The sequence below is a fragment of the Macaca nemestrina genome, chromosome Y (genome assembly GCF_043159975.1).
Source record: "Macaca nemestrina isolate mMacNem1 chromosome Y, mMacNem.hap1, whole genome shotgun sequence".
Classification (NCBI taxonomy): domain Eukaryota; kingdom Metazoa; phylum Chordata; class Mammalia; order Primates; family Cercopithecidae; genus Macaca; species Macaca nemestrina.
The window spans coordinates 11,631,915-11,648,049 of NC_092146.1; the positions used below are offsets into that span (position 1 = coordinate 11,631,915).

The window sequence follows — 16,135 nt, forward strand, 5'->3', positions numbered from 1 at the left end:
GTATTTCTGTGGGGTTGGTGCTGATATCCTCTTTATCATTTTTTTATTGCATCTATTTGATTATTCTCTCTTCTTTATTAGTCTTGCTAGTGTTCTGTCAATTTTGTTGATCTTTTCAAAAAACCAACTCCTGGATTCATTGATTTTTTGGAGAGTTTTTTGTGTCTCTATCTCCTTCAGTTCTGCTCTGATCTTAGTTATTTCTTGCCTTCTGCTGGCTTTCGAATGTGTTTGCTCTTGCTTCTCTAGTTCTTTTAATTGCGATGTTAGAGTGTCAATTTTAGATCTTTCCTGCTTTCTCTTGTGGGCATTTAGTGCTATAAATTTCCCTCTACACACTGCTTTAAATGTGTCCCAGAGATTCTGGTATGTTGTATCTTTGTTCTCATTGGTTTCAAAGAACATCTTTATTTCTGCCTTCATTTCGTTATGTACCCAGTAGTCATTCAGGAGCAGGTTGTTCAGTTTCCATGTAGTTGAGCGGTTTTGATTGAGTTTCTTAGTCCTGAGTTCTAGTTTGATTGCACTGTGGTCTGAGGGACAGTTTGTTATAATTTCTGTTCTTGTACATTTGCTGAGGAGTGCTTTACTTCCAATTACATGGTCAATTTTGGAGTAAGTACGACGTGGTGCTGAGAAGAATGTATATTCTGTTGATTTGGGGTGGAGAGTTCTATAGATGTCTGTTAGGTCTGCTTGCTGCAGAGATGAGTTCAATTCCTGGATATCCTTGTTAACTTTCTGTCTCGTTGATCTGTCTAATGTTGACAGTGGAGTGTTGAAGTCTCCCATTATTATTGTATGGGAGTCTAAGTCTCTTCGTAAGTCTCTAACTCACACCAGTTAGAATGGCGATCATTAAAAAGTCAGGAAACAACAGGTGCTGGAGAGGATGTGGAGAAATAGGAACACTTTACACTGTTGGTGGGATTGTAAACTAGTTCAACCATTATGGAATACAGTATGGTGATTCCTCAAGGATCTAGAACTAGATGTACCATATGACCCAGCCATCCCATCACTGGGTATATACCCAAAGGATTATAAATCATGCTGCTATAAAGACACATGCACACGTATGTTTATTGCGGCACTATTTACAATAGCAAAGACTTGGAATCAACCCAAATGTCCATCAGTGACAGATTGGATTAAGAAAATGTGGCACATATACACCATGGAATACTATGTAGCCATAAAAAAGGATGAGTTTGTGTCCTTTGTAGGGACATAGATGCAGCTGGAAACCATCATTCTTAGCAAACTATCACAAGAACAGAAAACCAAACACCACATGTTCTCACTCATAGGTGGGAACTGAACAATGAGATCACTTGGACTCGGGAAGGGGAACATCACACACCGGGGCCTATCACGGGGAGGGGGGAGGGGGGAGGGATTGCATTGGGAGTTATACCTGATGTAAATGACGAGTTGATGGGTGCTGACGAGTTGATGGGTGCAGCACACCAACATGGCACAAGTATACATATGCAACAAACCTGCACGTTATGCACATGTACCCTAGAACTTGAAGTATAATAATAATAAATAAATTTTAAAAAAATTTTAAACAAGTATAAAAAAAAATAAATAACAAAGGAACCAGCATAAGTACTTCAATATTGTGTATCTCATGTGTGTTTGAAAATGTGAAGGAATGTTTGAATGACTTTTGTTTCCTGTCTTTACTAACAATACAAAATAAATTAGCCAGTCGTGTTGACGCACACTTGTAATCCCAACTACTCGGAAGGCTGAGGCAGCAGAATCACTTGATCCTGGGAAGCAGATTGCCGTGAACTGAGATCATGCCACTGCGCTCCAGCCTAGGCAACAAAGGGAGACTCAGTCTAAAAAATAATAATAATAATGCTGTGAATATCTTTGTGTAAATATCTTGGCATGCTTGTACTATTAATTTCTTGAGACTAGTTACTATAAGTGTAATTGCTGGGTGAAAACGCTTTGCCCCTTTTATAACAATTTTATCACTAATTCTCCTAATTAGTATAGTGGTGAGTATCCCCACCTATCAAATTATGATAAACTTTTTCCGAGGTACTCTTGGTAAATCATGTATTAGTATTTTTCTCACTGATGGTGTGTAGAGTGCTCTCTTTTCTACACCCATTCTAAGGAAAGTTACTAGGAATTTTTAAATTTTCAACCTAATAGCCGAAAAATACATTATGTTGATGTGTGCTTTTTTAAATCATCCATGAAGCTGATCATTGATCATTAGCTTTTCAAATTACTTTTTAAATTTTATTTTTCTTCTTGATTCATAAAAACTTTGTATTAATATTCAGTTTTGTCATACATAGTGGAAAAATATTTAGTAATAATAAGGAGGTTCCCTGGTGCCCTTACCTTACTCCTGATTTCAAAGGAGTTGACTCTTCTAGTATTTCACTATAAGTTTGATGATAGAGTAGAATTAGATTGATGGAAAATAAAAGTGCTCTATTTCTGTTTTACTTCAGTTTTTAAAAAATTTAAAATGAATAGTGTATTTTATCAAATGCTTTTACAATAATGAATTAAAGTAACATATCCTGTGAATGGAATATTCTTGCATTCCCAATATAAACTTAACACTCTATATATTGCTGGAATGTTGTGTTTGTGTTGAGGGCAGGGATGGATCATCTGGATGAGGTTTTGTTACTTAGTATGCTTTTAACTTTGTAAAATGCATTGAGAAATACTGTTTTCCTCTTTGAAAATGGAGTTTGCGTGTAGCTTTCTTTTATTATTTGTGGCCACAATGCATTTTTCAGGTCTCGTATAGTTCTGCTTTCTTGTTTTTTCTTGCTTAGTTTTGCTAGGATTATTGCTTGAATTTGATCCTCCCTACCCACAACTTTGCTAGAATCTGCTCTTGAATTTACTTGAAGTTTTAATTCTGATATTCATATCATATTTTCTTAATTTTAATGTTCTATTTATTTGCTCTTCTTCCGGTTGCTGTGAATGTAACTTTGATGACTACAAATGATAGGCTTTTTCCTGGTCAGTTTATATAAATACTAATTTGCTTACATGTTCACGTAGCAATCGAAATAGATAATACTGGCAAAGGAGCTAACATCCCAGGAGTTTAAATAATGATAAATTATTCCAACTTTTAGCTGTCTTTGTCACTTGGTTGTCCACATATAACAGGGAATATATTTGCTATAAATAGCAATGAGAGTTGTGTATGTGATGGTCTTGAAGCTCACCCCGTTCCCTGTTCCAACATTTCTCATTTCAAAATTCACCAACTCACTTAAAAGTATGATTAAGAAAATTACTTCTTTAATGTAGTTTCTTTTCAGGACGCTATTGATGGTTATGATGGTACTTACTTTAAAATTAAACTTTTGCTTATCTTAAGCAAATTCATTTATATTTTTGTCCATAGTTTAAAATTAATCACAGTTGTCTATTGATATTGGATTTTTATATGTACATTATATAATTATGTATACATACACACACAGTAGGAATTGAACAATCACTGCTAATCAAGGCAGATAAGTATGAAGTACATTGCTTACTTCGATGTAAGTAAAGCCACTTCCTGACTGAGGACAAGGACATCATGATGACTTCCTTAATTTAAAATGTTATGACACTATTAAAGTGATTCAGTGAATTTATATGTATGATTCCAGTTAAGCAGAGACAGCCAATTTGTAAGATCCAAGCTAAAGTCCAACTTCTCATAATATCAAATGCATTTTTTATTCTTTACCAAACTACCCTTGTTTCAAGCATCTGTTTTAGTGTTGTATAGAGTATGAGAATCAGAAGATATCAGAGATGTTTTCCAACCATTTGTTTTCAAGCATGGAAACTGAATCTGAGGTCATGAAAAGATACACTTTACTGACCGATGAAAATCAGGTTCTTCCTAAACAATAATTTTCCTCTTCAATTCTTGTGGCACTGTCACAAGGTTTCTTAACCCATACCCTTTTAAAATTTGGGACCAAATAATTCCTTATTGTAGGAGGCTGTCTTTACATTGTAGGATGTGCAATAGTATCCCTAGCCTTCAGCCCATCAGATTCCAGGAATACATCTCAGTTGTGACAGGCCATCTCTAAACATCACTAAATGCTGCTGGGGCTCAGAAATCTTCCCCAGTAGAGAAGCAGTGCATTTCCCTAACCAGTAATAATCTGACATAGTTTTCTGCCAGATCTTACACCTTTAAATTAAAATACATCCAACATTATGGTGCAGAGACAATAGCTTGTTTATCAAAGAAAAACGTATCCGAAGTTCATCCACAAATCAAGGGGGAATTGAAAAGGAGAAAAAGAAACCACAGGAGTTTAGGAATTCCTTTTGTTTTATTCTGTTTGTGATTTCTGAATGAACTGAGAAGGGATTGGTAAATTATCTATAGGGAAGGGAAATCTAATCAAGTTCCCAATAGTTCAGGATAATGCAGCTTAATGTCATCTAGAAAAACAATGATATAAGACATTTTTAGAGAGGAAGAACTTTAGACATAGTTTTTTAAATTTCTCTTTCACGTCGTTGTCATGAAGTAGCCCTATTAAAGGAAAGAATTAGGAGTTAGTAACAAACCCAAAATAGCAAGTATAAGCACAAAAGAATAGAGAAAAGCAATAAACTCACCTTCAGATGATTTGAGAATTTAGAGATCATCTCTACCAAAGCTGTGTAGAATCAGTAACCTCTAGGATCTTATTAACAAAGCAGGAACTCTACTTTCTTATTAACTTCTGTGACATCACTGTGCTTTACAAAAAGACGTATAGTTTCTCTTGTCTTTTGTTTTCTTTCAAAGAAGTATATGTGTAGTAGCTTTCTCTTTTGCAGCCTTTTGTACTTACCTTTTGTAGTCAACAGGCACTTCACCAGTGATTTTTAAATTAACGATGTGTAATATTTTCCTGGTGTTTCATTTAGTTCTTAATTAAAATTTCTCCAAAATAAGTCAGCTAAAATAGTAAAGCCAAAAAGAAACTTGAAAAAAATCTACTGAAAATAAAATCAAATAACAGGACACCAACTTACATAGGCATACCGCTTTTACCACTTTATACGTACAAAATGAATTCACAGATGTTATCTCATTTTGTTCTCAAAGAAATTTGCCCAGAGATACACAGCTGGCAAGTAAGTGGCTTATAAATAACCACTTACCAGTAAGGAACATAAACCTAGATCTCCTGACTAGATTAATTTTTGTTTCACTATGCTAGATTGTTTCTCCATATGTGTGTGTGTGTGTGTGTGTGTGTGTGTGTGTGTATGTATATATGTATATAACTTATGAATTCTGCTTCAGAAAATTTTACATTAACCTTAGAGTCTACTGTGGAAGGAATAAAGACAGTTCTGATCAGAACCTAGAAAATTAATGAGTTATATGTATGTGATTTTTTTTCTGAAAATAAAGATGGTATCATTTATATCTGTCAGCCCATTGTGAAAATTAGAATTATCAGTCGGACTGATGTGGTGTTACCCAGGAGAAAAATGTTATTTCAAAAGAAGCTTTGAACACCCTAGTATGAGGGAAGAGGATTATAACCCATTTTTTAGAAGGAGCTGTGACATGTGAACAATACTGTTTGCATGAGCCATTTCTAAAGTAAAGCAGGTATACTAACACAGGGAGTGCTAACATTGTAAAAACTCATGTTAATTATGTTGAAAAAGGCAAAGCAAGACAAATTGGTTTAAAACTTTGAGGCTTATTTTCTTTTTGATGCGGCTCTTTTTTTTTTTTTTTTAAGGTTTATCCTTAGTATACTCAGTAAAGTGAAAAGTTTATGAATATAGAACAGGGTGATTTTAATAACTTTATATAAATCTGAACTTTCTAGTTTTGGATTTTTTTTTAACTAATTCGCAGAGTATTTTCACAAATACTAAATAAGTATTCTTTCACAGCATTGTACAAGACTCGGTGATGAGCAACACTGGGCTTAAGAAAGTACTATATCCTTTGGTTAAATTCCATCCGGATGTACTCTGATTAGTTTAGATCCTGAACCTGAACTTAGCTGCAGTGGTGACTAATTTACAATGAAAATACTTTTTATAAAATATTTTACACTTAAAACACAAAAATTATATTTCACATTATGTATGGGTTTTGCCTGTATATCTAATTATGATGTCTACTTTCCAAATTACAGCCTGCTGCAAATCCTGAGACTCCAAACTCAACCAGCTCCAGAGAAACTGGCACCCAGTCTTCATCTGCTGCAGTTAGCCAAGGCTATGTTTTACCAGAAGGCAGAATCATGCCAAACACTGTTTTTGTTGGTGGAATTGATGATAGGGTATTGTATTCGTACCTCATTTTTGCCTTAAAGTGCATTATGAACAATGGGATTTGGGCCCTGTTACAAACTTAATTTTTTTTTTTTTCTTTGTACTTCATGGAGGCTTAGAATTGGTTTTACTTTTGACCCATAGGTACTAAAAATATCTTTGACAAAGAGCTACCGGTCATTTAGGTAAAACTGGGGGAGAAATTTTCACCTCATTGTAGTAAAATTGTAGTAAAATGGAAATTTTTGAATGCTGAATTTTTACTCTTGGAATTCAATTCTTTTCCATAGATGGATGCAACTGAGATTAAAAGCTTCTTTGGTAGATATGGTTCAGTGAAAGAAGTGAAGATAATCACAGATCGAACTGGTGTCTCCAAAGGGTGAGTAATTTTATCAAAAATACCTGAACTCTAGTCACCTATAGTGTGTCAAAGAAGACTTCAAAAGTGATACTGTGACACATGTATAAATGAAATTTTTTGCCGTGTTAGTTTCTTTCATGTAGGGGATAAAAGGTTATTGCCAACTCTTTTATTTATTCATTTTTCTAATGTTTATTTTTAAATGTCTGCAATTCCTGTTTCATACAAATGAGTTACCAGTTGTGTCAAATAATTGTTTTCTTCATACACTGCACCATGTCTTAAATTTTAACCGTCTTGTCTTAGATAGTAAGTTAATTTCAGGTTCACAGATATGAATTCTTTGTTAATCAATAAAGTTTTCACACTGTCCTAATCTTAGCACATTTTGACATAGTTCCGCTTAGGAAAAAGAAGTATTTGTAGAGGATCTGTCATGTACATCTTAACAAGTAGTTATCATGGTATATTATTTATCTTTTGTCATGATCACTGCTGTATATAGAATAGCAGAAGTTCTGAACCATGTACTGCCTGATGGTGATTTTATACTTCATTTATCTGCCTTTATAGCTATGGATTTGTTTCATTTTTTAATGACGTGGATGTCCAGAAGATAGTAGAAGTAAGTAATCTAATAGAAAAATCTATTATTTATTTTATTGATACAACATTTAGTGTTAGTGATAAACTAAGTCTTGTGTAAAATTTGGAGAAAGATACACTTTCTGTTCAAAATCCACATAACTTGTTAGATCCTGTTTATTTTTGACTGGACACCTAGGTTCATGAACTACAGGCAGGAAGGGTTGTAGAAAGGGTGATGAAAAGTTTTTGATCACCTTTCACTTGATGCCTCTTGACACTGATTAGAGTAGTAAGGATAAGTAAGGTAGCTTCATGATGACAAATTTTAATTTGGTGTGTATCTATATATACTATATAGATATACTATATCTGTATAGAAGATATACGGATCTTCTATAATAATAGAAACTTCAGGAGACTTTATATATTTACCCAAGTCTTGGAAGTCAAGACTTGAAAACTGAGTCTAGTTTTGTTACTGTTTTATTTTCAGTCACAGATCCATATCCAGGGTAAAAAACTGAAGCTGGGCCCTGCAATCAGAAAACAAAATTTGTGTGAGTAGGAAAAGACATTGTTCTTTTTGACACGTGTAGATTTTCAGATAACTAAAAATAGGCTTTTTCCTTTTTGCTTTTTAAAAAGGTGCTTATCGTGTGCAGCCACGTCGTTTGGTATTTAATCCTCCTCCTCCACCGCAGTTTCAGAATGTCTGGAGTAATCCAAATGCTGAAACGTATCTTCAGCCCCGAGTCGCGCTGAATCCTATAACTCAGTACGTTCAGGTGAGAACTGCTTACGTTCCTGTTGTCTTATTTTAGTCATCATTCCTTCTGTGCAATTGTATCTACACTTCCCATAGTAGGTGGCAATAGAATCCCTGTTTGAATACCTTGAGTGATGGGAAATTTATTATTTCTGTTAGAAATTTCTTCTTCTTAATGTTTGTTATATGAGCAAAAAATCTACATACATTGTCAGTCTTTCTATTAGGAATGACCTCTGTAGACACATGAACAAATCTCTTCCTATCTCTTCCTTTTTCACCCCACGTAACTAATTCCTAAAGTATTTGGAAGCAGCTCTCCTCACGTACCTGCCTAGTTCATTTTTCTGTAAGATTAGGAATTCATCTAGCTATTCTTTACTAGAGATGATTTCCAGATGCCTCCTCATGTAAATTGCTGACTTCTGGGTATATTCTGGTTCTGGAATCGGTAGATTTCTGATCTGTTTTACTGTTGTCTATAAAACCCATGAATTTCGGGCATCTAATTTCTCTCATCCTGGTTACTTTGATGTTTAAAGTAGGATTTGACATGCTCTATCACTTATTGTTGATAAATAATGTTTATTTTCTTCTTAGCTTATTTTATGTGTTAGTTTAAAACATATTTTCTTTGATGAAAAATAAAGTAAGAAAATAGTAGTGGAATTGTTCTTCAGTATCTCTCATTTGTTAACATTTTCCATGTACTTGAAACATGTATGGTGTACCTCTTCTTTTTTCTTCTCTGAACAATGGCTAGAAAAAAGCCCCACTTGTTTCTAATGTTTACTGTGGGCCATTACTGAATCTGGGTGTATTCTTGTATGCTGCTGCCCATATGTTTTCAATCAGAAAGTATGTATTTAAACATAGAAGATCTGGCCGGGTGCGGTGGCTCAAGCCTGTAATCCCAGCACTTTGGGAGGCCGAGACGGGCCGATCATGAGGTCAGGAGATCGAGACCATCCTGGCTAATAACGGTGAAACCCCGTCTCTACTAAAAAATACAAAAAGCTAGCCAGGCGAAGTGGTGGGTGCCTGTAGTCCCAGCTACTCGGGAGGCTGAGGCAGGAGAATGGCGTGAACCCGAGAGGAGGAGCCTGTAGTGAGCTGAGATCCGGCCACTGCACTCCAGCCTGGGTGACAGAGCAAGACTGCGTCTCAAAAAAAAAAAAAAAAAAAAAAATAGAAGATCTTACAGTGTCTCTTTTCCAGTTGTGGATTACATACTGCCCTTAGTTTTTTGAAAGAATGTACAGAGAAGGCCATAGCATCTGTAAAACAACTACAGTATTACCCTGTAATATTGTTGAATACAAAACAGTCTAGAAGTATTTTGACATAGAAATAGTAAATGTGTTAGTTTAACCTACATTGAAATCTGTCTTAATAGAGCTTTATCACCAGTTTAAGAGAGAACTTCTGGGTGGGCAGAGGTACACAGTAGGAATAAGGTAAACTCTGCCTGGTGTAATAGGCACTTATGTCATTTGTTCTTCCTCCCCTCCCAAAGGGTAGCTATTGAGAGAGAATGTTTCTTTCTTATTAAAGACAGCCATTCATTTAGAATTCTTCATAGTTTATATAGAAAAAGAATTAATATTTTAAAGTTTTTCATATTTTTGTTATATTGGGAATGATATTTCTTTCTAATTAAAAGAATATTTTACCATATTCATTCATTCTTTCTGTGAAATTTATTTTCAGGCATATCCTGCTTATCCACATTCACCATGTCAGGTCATCACTGAATATCAGGTTCCTGTATATTATTATCAGGTAACTGAAGAGGGAGTAAAATGTTTTATTTTCAGATACTGTGTAGGCCTTTAACTTGTTTATACAAATTGCCTGAATATTTTGTCATTTTAAACTCGTGAAATGTAAATAAATTTAAGAAAACACTTAGAATTGGTCTAGAATGAAGACCTCTGAGTTATTTTGAAGCAGTGGAATAAATTATGACAGGAATATACGAAGCGATATCATTTCTGTAGTGCAGTTTTTGGAGATTTGGTGTTCGCTTCTGTATTGCAGCATGTATTTATTTTTTCATTCTTGCCATCAAAGAGCTGAAATATCCAGAGTGACTTCCATGGATTTTGTGGAGATACAGAGTGAAATAAAGTTATTACCCAATTCTTAGACCACAGAATTCCAATTATATTTTTATTTTACCTTGCTGCTTCATGATAGTAGTTCTGTGGGTCTCTTTCCATAGATAGGACAATATTTATGACTCATTACTGTATCTATCGTAATAAATTCAAAGAACTAGTATCTTTGAGATTTCCACAATGACATCTACAGAAAATTTGGGTAAAATGTGAGGTATTATATGTAGAAATAACAACAAGAACTTCAGGAATTCGAAACCTAAAGTACTTCTGTTTTCTATTGTGTTTTATTATAATAACAATGGTGCCGGCATGATAAGTATCTCAATATTGTGTATGTCATGTATTTGAAAATGTATAGGAATATTTGAATAATTTTGGTTTCCTTTTTGTTTTTCAAGATACCACCACAGTGGCCTATTGGGGAGACCAGGAGTTACGCAGTACCTCTGGTAAAGTGAATGAGCCAAAATGATACTCCCTGTTCTTTCTTGATTTTATCCACATCATATATGCCCTACATATGTTTTTAAATCTTTAGGTGGGCAGATCACAAGGTCAGGAGATTGAGACCTTCCTGGCTAACACGGTGAAACGCCATCGTGTCTAAAACACAAACACCAGTTTAGCTGGGCGTTGCAGTGGGCATCTGTAGTTCCAGCTACTTGGGAGGCTGAGGTGGGAGAATGGTGTGAACACAGGAGGCACAGCTTACAGTGAGCCAAGATGGCATGACTGCACTCCAGTCAGGCTGACAGAGTGAGACTCTGTCTCAAAAAAAAAAAAAAAATCCTTCTTTATATTAATATGTTATTTTTTTTTCTTTGTTTTTAACCCAATTATAATCTCCCATGGGAGCAACAGTGCCTTTTTCTCTTAGCTTTTGGGTGCTTCAGCAATGGCTGGTCCACATAATGATCAGTGTTCAGTTACTTGCTGATAGACTATATAATCCAGGAAAGGTGGTATTAATGTAACTTCAGAAAGAGCATGTATCTGCTTGGAATCTGCCTCTGACTTTACTAGCCGAAAAAAACATTTCTTGAAGAGACACAGAAATGTTTTGTTGTTAATTACTCTTAAAAAAACAATAGGAACAAATAAAAGGTATTACTTCTAATACATCTGAACTGCTTTGCCCCCATGTAGCTAGTTCCAAAAATATTTGAAAGCAGCTGTCCTTCTGTGTCTGCCTAGTTTATTCTTCTCTGAGGTTAGCAATTCACCTAGCTGTTCTTTACTTGAGATGATTTCCAGATGCCTCCTCATATAGGTTGCTGAATTCTGGATGTATTGTGGTTCTGGAATGGGTAGATTTCCAATGTGTTTTACTGTATCTATAAATCCCATGAGTTTCTGGCATCTAATTTCTCTCATCCTGGCTACTTTGATATTTAAAGAAGGATTTGACATACTCTATCACTTACTGTTGGTAAATAACATTTATTTTTTTCTTAGTTCATGTTATTTATGTCTTAGTTTAAAAGACATTTTCTTTGATGGAAAATAAGTAACAAAATATAGTGAAATAGTTTTTCAGTGTCTCTTTTGTTGACATTTTCCATATACTTGAATAATGTAGGGGTATACCTCTGCTTTTGTTGCCTTCTCTGAACGATGACTAGAAAAAAAGCCCTAGTTGTTGCTAACATTCCGTGTGAGCCATTACTGAATCTGGGTGTATTCATATATGCTGCTACCTATATGTTTTCAATCATTAAGTATTTATTGAAACATAGAAGACATTATACTGTCTCTTTTCCAGTTTTGAATTATATACTGCCCTAAGTTTTTCAAAATGAAGTATAGAAAAAGCTTTAACATCTGTAGGAGAACTTACCTATAATATTGTTACCCTATAATACTGTCAGATCCTGTTTATTTTTGCCTGGACACCTAGGTTCAGTCAAAATAGTGTTACCCTATAATACTGTCAAATACAAAACAGTCTAGAAGTATTTTGACAAAGAAATAGCAAATGTATTAATGTAACTTACACTGAAATCTGTCTTAATAGAGCCTTATCACCAGTATAAGAAATAACTTCTGGTGGGCAGTATGTATAAGGTAAACTTTGCCTGGTGTAATAGTGACTTCTTATGTCATTTGTTCTCCCTCCCCTCCCAAAGGGTAGCAATTGACAGAGAATGTTTCTTTCTTCTTAAAGACAGTCATTCATTTAGAACTCTTCATTGTTGTATATAGAAAAATAATGAATATTTTAAAGTCGTTCATATTTTTGTTATATTGGGAATGATACTTCTTTCTAATTAAAAGAATATTTTAACGTATTCATTCATTCTTTCTGTGAAATTTATTTTCAGGCATGTCCTACTTACCGAAATTCACCATGTCAGGTCATCAGTGGATATCAGTTGCCTGTATATAATTATCAGGTAATTGAAGAGGGAGCAAAGTGTTTTACTTTCCGATACTATGTAGGCCTTTAAATTGTTTATACAGATTGCCTGAGTATTTTGTCAGTTTAAAGTAGTGAAATGTACGTAAAATTTAAGAAAACACTTAGAATTGGTCTAGAATGAAGACCTCTGTATGATTTTGAAGCAATGGAATAAATTTTGGCTGGAATATACGAAGCAATATCATTTCTGTAGAACAGTTTTCAGAGATTTGGTGTCCGCTTCTGTATTGCAGCATGTATTTTTTTTTCATCCTTGCCGTTAAAGAGCTGAAACATCCAGTCTGACTTCCATGAATTTTGTAGAGATACAGAGTGAAATAAAATTATTACCCAATTCTTAGATCACAGAATTCCAATTATATTTTTATTTTAGCTTGCTGCTTCATGATAGTAGTTCTGTGGGTCTCTTTCCATAGATATAACTATATCTATGATCCATTAGCATATCTATCATACTAGATTCAAGGAACTAGTATCTTTGAGATTTCCACTTCCAGAAATTTGGGTAAAAGGTGAGGTATTATATGTAGAAATAACACCAAACATTTCGGGGATTTGAAACCTGAAGTACTTCTTTTGTCTGTTGTGTTTCTTTTATTATAATAACAAAGGAGCCGGTGTAAGTACCTCAATGTTGTGTATATCATCTGTTTTTCCAAATGTATTGGAATATTTGAATAATTTTGGTTTCCTTTCTGTTTTTTCAAGATGCCACCACAGTGGCCTGTTGGGGAGCCTTGGAGTTATGCAGTACCTCTGGTAAAGTGAAAGAGCCAAACATATACTCCCTTTTCTTTCTTGATTTTTTCCATGTCATATATGCCCTACAAATATTTTAAATCATTTTTAGGTGGGCAGATCACAAGGTCAGGAGATTGAGACCTTCCTGGCTAACAGGGTGAAACACCATCTCTACTAAAAATATGAACACAAATTTAGCTGGGCATTGTGGTGGGCACCTGTAGTCCCAGCTACTCAGGAGGCTGAGGCCGGAGAATGGTGTGAACCCAGGAGGCACAGCTTACAGTGAGCCAGGATGGCACCACTGCACTCCAGTCTGGGTGACAGAGTGAGATTCTGTCTCAAAAAAAGAAACAACAACAACAAAAATCCTTCATTATATTACTGTATTATGTTTTTTTGCTTTGTTTTTAACCCAATTATAAACTCTCATGGGAGCAACAGTGCCTTTTTCTCTCTCTGGGTTTTGGGTGCTTCAGCAGTGGCTGGTCCACATAATAATCAGTGTTCAGTTACTTGTTGATAGACTATAAAATCCAGGAAAAGTAATATTAATGTGGCTTTAGAATGAGCATGTATCTGCCTGGAATCTGCCTCTGACTTTACCAACCATAAAAAAATTTCTTGAAGAGAAACAGAAATGTTTTGTCATTAGTTACTCTTAAAAAACAATAGGAATTAAAAAAAGTTGTTACTTCTAATGCATCTGAACTGCTTTGCCCCCATGTAGCTAGTTCCAAAAATATTTGAAAGCAGCTGTCCTTCTGTGTCTGCCTAGTTTATTCCTCTCTGAGGTTAGCAATTCACCTAGCTGTTCTTTACTTGAGATGATTTCCAGATGCCTCCTCATATAGGTTGCTGAATTCTGGATGTATTGTGGTTCTGGAATGGGTAGATTTCCAATGTGTTTTACTGTATCTATAAATCCCATGAGTTTCTGGCATCTAATTTCTCTCATCCTGGCTACTTTGATATTTAAAGAAGGATTTGACATACTCTATCACTTACTGTTGGTAAATAACATTTATTTTCTTCTTAGTTCATGTTATTTATGTCTTAGTTTAAAAGACATTTTCTTTGATGGAAAATAAGTAACAAAATATAGTGAAATAGTTTTTCAGTGTCTCTTTTGTTGACATTTTCCATATACTTGAATAATGTAGGGGTATACCTCTGCTTTTGTTGCCTTCTCTGAACGATGACTAGAAAAAAAGCCCTAGTTGTTGCTAACATTCCGTGTGAGCCATTACTGAATCTGGGTGTATTCATATATGCTGCTACCTATATGTTTTCAATCATTAAGTATTTATTGAAACATAGAAGACATTATACTGTCTCTTTTCCAGTTTTGAATTATATACTGCCCTTAGTTTTTCAAAATGAAGTATAGAAAAAGCTTTAACATCTGTAGGAGAACTTACCTATAATATTGTTACCCTATAATACTGTCAGATCCTGTTTATTTTTGCCTGGACACCTAGGTTCAGTCAAAATAGTGTTACCCTATAATATTGTCAAATACAAAACAGTCTAGAAGTATTTTGACAAAGAAATAGCAAATGTATTAATGTAACTTACACTGAAATCTGTCTTAATAGAGCCTTATCACCAGTATAAGAAATAACTTCTGGTGGGCAGTATGTATAAGGTAAACTTTGCCTGGTGTAATAGTGACTTCTTATGTCATTTGTTCTCCCTCCCCTCCCAAAGGGTAGCAATTGACAGAGAATGTTTCTTTCTTCTTAAAGACAGTCATTCATTTAGAACTCTTCATTGTTGTATATAGAAAAATAATGAATATTTTAAAGTCGTTCATATTTTTGTTATATTGGGAATGATACTTCTTTCTAATTAAAAGAATATTTTAACGTATTCATTCATTCTTTCTGTGAAATTTATTTTCAGGCATGTCCTACTTACCGAAATTCACCATGTCAGGTCATCAGTGGATATCAGTTGCCTGTATATAATTATCAGGTAATTGAAGAGGGAGCAAAGTGTTTTACTTTCCGATACTATGTAGGCCTTTAAATTGTTTATACAGATTGCCTGAGTATTTTGTCAGTTTAAAGTAGTGAAATGTACGTAAAATTTAAGAAAACACTTAGAATTGGTCTAGAATGAAGACCTCTGTATGATTTTGAAGCAATGGAATAAATTTTGGCTGGAATATACGAAGCAATATCATTTCTGTAGAACAGTTTTCAGAGATTTGGTGTCCGCTTCTGTATTGCAGCATGTATTTTTTTTTCATCCTTGCCGTTAAAGAGCTGAAACATCCAGTCTGACTTCCATGAATTTTGTAGAGATACAGAGTGAAATAAAATTATTACCCAATTCTTAGATCACAGAATTCCAATTATATTTTTATTTTAGCTTGCTGCTTCATGATAGTAGTTCTGTGGGTCTCTTTCCATAGATATAACTATATCTATGATCCATTAGCATATCTATCATACTAGATTCAAGGAACTAGTATCTTTGAGATTTCCACCTCCAGAAATTTGGGTAAAAGGTGAGGTATTATATGTAGAAATAATACCAAACACTTCGGGGATTCGAAACCTGAAGTTCTTCTTTTGTCTATTGTGTTTCTTTTATTATAATAACAAAGGAGCCGGTATAAGTACCTCAATGTTGTGTATATCATCTGTTTTTCCAAATGTATTGGAATATTTGAATAATTTTGGTTTCCTTTCTGTTTTTTCAAGATGCCACCACAGTGGCCTGTTGGGGAGCCTTGGAGTTATGCAGTACCTCTGGTAAAGTGAAAGAGCCAAACATATACTCCCTTTTCTTTCTTGATTTTTTCCATGTCATATATG

General features: G+C 34.6%; 1 protein-coding gene across 4 annotated transcripts in view; it reads left to right on the forward strand.

Moving 5' to 3' along the window:
* LOC139360914 (deleted in azoospermia protein 4-like) overlaps positions 1–16,135 on the forward strand; it is a 60,223-nt gene that overhangs the window by 12,765 nt on the left and 31,323 nt on the right. For all 4 annotated transcript variants that reach the window (XM_071089384.1, XM_071089386.1, XM_071089385.1 and 1 more), the window contains exons 10-20: positions 6,171–6,317; positions 6,600–6,691; positions 7,247–7,298; positions 7,755–7,818; positions 7,907–8,046; positions 9,738–9,809; positions 10,549–10,599; positions 12,472–12,543; positions 13,278–13,328; positions 15,216–15,287; positions 16,022–16,072. In XM_071089384.1, the coding sequence (XP_070945485.1) occupies positions 6,171–6,317; positions 6,600–6,691; positions 7,247–7,298; positions 7,755–7,818; positions 7,907–8,046; positions 9,738–9,809; positions 10,549–10,599; positions 12,472–12,543; positions 13,278–13,328; positions 15,216–15,287; positions 16,022–16,072 (864 nt within the window). The remainder of the gene's footprint in view (positions 1–6,170; positions 6,318–6,599; positions 6,692–7,246; positions 7,299–7,754; positions 7,819–7,906; positions 8,047–9,737; positions 9,810–10,548; positions 10,600–12,471; positions 12,544–13,277; positions 13,329–15,215; positions 15,288–16,021; positions 16,073–16,135) is intronic.